The following is a 5,183-nucleotide window of genomic DNA, read 5'->3' as shown; positions in this document are numbered from 1 at the left end:
TCCGAGGCCTCTGTCCTGCAGTGGACTAGTTATGGCTGGTGATAAACTACAATTTGAAGTAGGATTTGAATGCGTGTGTACGAGTTATCTACTCCTACCTCCACCACGGTTTGTATACACGTGGGCTTGCTACCTACCTGTTGTTTACCTAAGTATGCTCTCGTGCTATTATTATTATTATTATTATTGTTATTAGTATTATTATTGTTATTATTATTATTATTGATATTATTATTATTATTATTATTACTTGCTAAGCTACAACCCTTGTTGGAAAAACAGGATGCTAAAAGCCAGGGGCCCCAACGGGGAAAATAGCCCAGAGAGGTAAGGAAACATGGAAAATTAAAATAATTTAAGAACAGTAACTGCATTGAAATAATTATTTACTATATAGACTATAAAAACTTTAACAAAACAAGAGGAAGATAAAAGTGTCCCCGAGTATACCCTCAAGCATGAGAACTCTATCCCAAGACAGTGGAAGACCATGGTACAGAGGCTATGGCACTATAGTGTAAATGATGTTTTTAAATAAGTTTCAACTGACAAATGACCAATGAATTTCTCATTTATTTGTCTATTGAATATACGTTCTGATGTATTTAAATTGTGATTTAAAAATAACATGTTTATAAATATTTAAAGTCTGGTTACCCTAACTGGGGTTGGGGTTTCTTCAGTACAGAAAATATATTCTTTACATACCCTCTCTGTCCGCATACACGTGACAACACTGAGATTACCAAACAATTCTTCTTAACCCAAGGGGTCACTACACTAATTTTTCAATGGCCACTTTCCTCTTGGTATGGGTAGAAGAGACTCTAGCTATGGTAAGCAGCTCTTCTAGGAGGACACTTCAAAATCAGATCATTGTTCTCTTGTCTTGGATAGTGCCATAGCCTCTGTAAGATGGTCTTCACTGTCTTGGGTTAGAGTTCTCTTGCTTGAGGGTACACTCGGGCAGTTTTATCCTATTTCTCTTCCTCTTTTTTGTTATTCAAGTTTTTGTATTTTAGGCCTGTATAGAAGATATTTATTTTAATGTTACTGTTCTTAAAATGTTTTATTGTTGCCTGTTTTTTACCTCACTGGGCTATTTTCCCTGTTGGAGCCCCTGGGCTTATAGCATCCTGCTTTTCCAACTAGGGTTGTAGCTTAGCAAATAATAATAATAATCAGATTTATATAATTTTGATTATTTTAAATCTTTATGACTGCGTAGTCATATCATAGGCCTATATGTTGGTACTGCTGCATAATCTTTGAATTAACAATGTAGTGAGTGTGTGTTTTTTGAGCAGAAATGTACAAGATTGTTTATATATTCTTTCTGAAGTTGAGGGAATTTTTAGGGCTAAGGTTGTATCATAATGTGCATTGATTGACATTTTAATAAGCATATAGGGTTGTGAACGCGGTTTTTTTTTTTTTTTTTAGTGAGAACTTTCCAATAGATGATGTCTAAATACGGTTCATGGGGGGAAACATAATTAAAACATCTTGCTGAGAGAGAGAGAGAGAGAGAGAGAGAGAGAGAGAGAGAGAGAGAGAGAGAGAGAGAGAGAGAGAGAGAGAGACCACGAAAAATGATGCGGTTAAGGCATTGGGTGAAGTGAAGTTTTCTGTTACTCAGAAAACACGGTGAGCGGAAGTTCTTCAAGATCAGTTTTCAACTTTTATTGGTCTTTTGTTTCATCTCCAGTGACCAAGACATGGCGGGTTTCACATTATGGGTTTCAGTTATTCCATGTTGTTAGTCTTCATTTAGATATATCGTCTGTTTTGGAAATTAGTGTAGTCTGTGCTAGAAAATGAGTGACGGTGAGTCGGTATTTTACCCGTTCTTTGTATCAATTTGTAAACTATTGAGAGAACCATACTTTAATTTATGAAAGTGTATGATCTTAGTTCCATAGATATAAAAAAAGAACTTGCCATTGATTATTGAGGCGACAGACATAGACTATGAAACACTTAAATAGGCCTACCTTGGGACCTTGCTTGGGACATAGTCCCATGTCATGTCGGATATATCAATTTCTTGGTATAAATCTGAATGATCTATAATGTTAAATAAATTTTTTCCTCATTTAAGCTAATTTCAATGATAAATAAGGTGGATCTTCAAATTTCTCGTATTTTTATAAGCAACTCAAGTGACTAAGAAATGATGAAATATAACTGGACAGATAAGATCTTTGGTAAGTAACAGTTGATAAAAGATAAGGAACCATATCCGTTTCGAATGTTTAATTTTGTTTTGAATTATGTATGTCATAAATATCATAGTGTTTAGTTGCATTTTTATGGAAATTTATCCCGGCATTGTTTGTCAGGAAATACTTCCGCTTTTCTTGTTTTGTTTTCCGGCATGTTGGGTGGTGGGCGACACTTGGGGGGCATGCAGGTTAAGGGAGTCACATCCCCCCACCTCCCTCCACCTGTGTTATATTTGTATCAGCATTGTTAGCAGATAAGACAGGCCAAAGCTCGGCTTATTGGCATAAGCCTGCAGTATATCATTGTGCCTAGCGACGGCAGGGTCTAGTGATTTGTGGCAGAGTGATTAGCTGTGGTTTTACTCCGGGGAAATGTCTATTTGGATTGGTTTTTAGAGTGGATTATAGTATAAGTTGGGTAGTTTTGAGTTGATGAAGAAAAGACGCTTAAATTAAAAATACCTCAGTGTGGTAGAAGTATACTGCGAAATAGGTGTGTTTCAGGTACTCAACATCACGAATGCCTAAAACACGTCCTAAATTTAAGCCTTAGCTCGAGATTATTGCCCTCCTGTTTTTTTATCCACTGAATTTGACAATGGATCTTGAACGTACTCTAATTCCCGAAATGACCAAAAAAGAAGAAATGTCAGAAGACGGAGACGACGAGAGAGGTGAAACATCTGACGAGCGCATGACAGAAGAAGAGTTGGAGGCACTCGTCAAGACAAAGCAAGTGAGGTGCTGTCTCTGCAGTCCTGACAACGACAGCCCAAATCGTGCTGAAATAAAACCATTTCGAGAGAAGGGACGGCGAGGGAGGAAACAGCCATGCTGTCTATTCAGAAAGAACCGCTGTTGCTGCTGTCGCTGGCAGTGTCTGCTGACAATGGCCCTCGTCAGCTTCATATCCCTGATGGCGGTTTTAGCTTGGATGGACAGTTTCATCCACGACTCTTTAATGGACGGCCTTGTCATGAAGGATGGCTCTCCCAAGGACCACATGTGGAGGGCGGCGACGGTGCCAGCTTACTACTCAGTCCGCATCTTCAACCTGACGAATCCGTCTCAATTTATGGCAGGAGACCCCCCAAGAGTCGTCGAAATGGGGCCATACGTGTATGCATACCGTGAACTCAAAGAAAACGTTCATTACAATGATGATGGTACTGTTAGGTACCAAGGGCGGCCTCTGTACACCTTCCAGCATCATCTCTCTGAAGGGAGGGAGGAGGATGTGGTCACCACCGTAAATATTCCCTTCGTGAACGCAGCCGAAATGGTTAAGAATACTGGCGTCGTCAAAACTATCATGAAGGTGATGAAGAAGGTTAAGAATTTCGACACGATCAGGACTGTCACAGTGAAGGAACTGCTTTGGGGTCACAGATCCCGGGTGTTGGATTGGGCGCGGTCAATGCACCAGGACATACCGTACCCTCACAAAGAGTTCGGTCTGCTGATGGGACTAAACAATAGCCTTCAACCTCCGTACGAGATGCACACGGGACTCGACGACCCTTCGAGAATGAACCAAATTGTAACCTGGAAGAAAAAGCAGCTCATGGATTTTTGGTTTGGGACGGAGTGCAATGTCATCAGGGGTACAGATGCTAATGGCTTCCCCCCTGGGCTCTCGAAGGAGGATAAGCTATTTATCTTCAACGGACAGCTGTGTCGAACCTTGTCTTTGGTGTATAACAGCACCGTGACTCGACAGGGACTCGAGGCTTACCGCTTCGTGCCTCCGGAGGACATATTCAAGTACGGACCAGATTTGCCAGAGAACCAGTGCTATTGTAGCAATGTGGAAGGGTGTCCGTCGGATGGGCTAGTCGATATGAAGCCTTGCTACTTCGGTGCAGCCGTTGCTTTTTCGTTCCCGCATTTCTACAATGGGTATCCGAAACTCTGGCATGCTGTGAAGGGCCTAAGGTGAGACTAGGAGACACATCGGATTCTGCATTTCACGTTTCATTTTTTTTATCACTTACGTAAATATTACGTAAAAATATATTTTGCATTATTGAAAGTATCTTGATTTTTTTCCTGCTTCTGTTTTATTATCGCTCACGTAAATGATAAGTAAAGAATTATATTTTGCATTACTGAAAGTCTCTTGAATACTTGGCATTTCGAATTTTAAGTATTATTTCCTTTATAGGCCTATATGTTTTTACGCCTGCGTAATTTTTAGGTAAAAAATATTGAATAAATAATTATCTTCTGTATTACTTAGATAAGTAAGGGTCTCGTACAGTAGCTAGTTACGTCAGATTAATAATAATTATTCATAATTGCAGTGAGTCACCAGTTTTAAGTATTGATAAAATAATGAAGACGATTATTTGTTACATCATACGGTTTTGGGAACCAATGAATAAATGACACTGTTGATACGTGTTTAGATTAGAAAGATTAGGAATCACCTAAAAACTCGTGTATACTTATTGACAATAAATATTCATAATTGCATGCCAGAATAATAGCGGTGACAGGCCGATTATTTTTAGCCGAAAGGGAAGATATTATTATTATTATTATTATTATTATTAGCTAAGCTACAACCCTATTGGAAAAGCAGAATGCTATAAGCCAAAGGGCTCCAACATGGAAAAATAGCCTCAGTGAGGAAAGGGAATCAATAAACTACTAGACAAGCAATGAAAAATTAGTATAAACTATTTTAAAAATAATAATATTAAAATAGATCTTTCATGTATAAGGTATAAAAACTTCAAAAAAAGAGAGGAAGAGAAATAAGATAGAATAGTGTGCCCGAGTCTACCCTCAAGCAGAAGTTTGTAAAGTAAAGAGTGATGTAAAATGTGGCTTAGCCACAATTTTATTTATATAAAAGTACATTTATTTGCTATGATCTTAAAGTTAGCATAGTACAGTAAGGATTTGGCAAAAGCCGAGATCGTTAAGTATTCAAATTACGTGAGAATGTATGTT

General features: G+C 38.5%; 1 protein-coding gene across 1 annotated transcript; it reads left to right on the top strand.

Annotated features, from left to right (window-relative positions):
• Positions 1-2,509: 2,509 nt before the first annotated feature.
• On the top strand, positions 2,510-4,164 carry LOC137651909 (lysosome membrane protein 2-like). Its single transcript, XM_068385112.1, has one exon. The coding sequence runs from the start codon at positions 2,824-2,826 to the stop codon at positions 4,162-4,164; it is 1,341 nt and encodes a 446-aa protein (XP_068241213.1). The 5' UTR covers positions 2,510-2,823.
• Positions 4,165-5,183: the final 1,019 nt, after the last annotated feature.

Source organism: Palaemon carinicauda, chromosome 13, assembly GCF_036898095.1.
Source record: "Palaemon carinicauda isolate YSFRI2023 chromosome 13, ASM3689809v2, whole genome shotgun sequence".
NCBI classification, from domain to species: Eukaryota; Metazoa; Arthropoda; class Malacostraca; order Decapoda; family Palaemonidae; genus Palaemon; species Palaemon carinicauda.
This window is presented reverse-complemented; position numbering and strand designations above follow the sequence as displayed.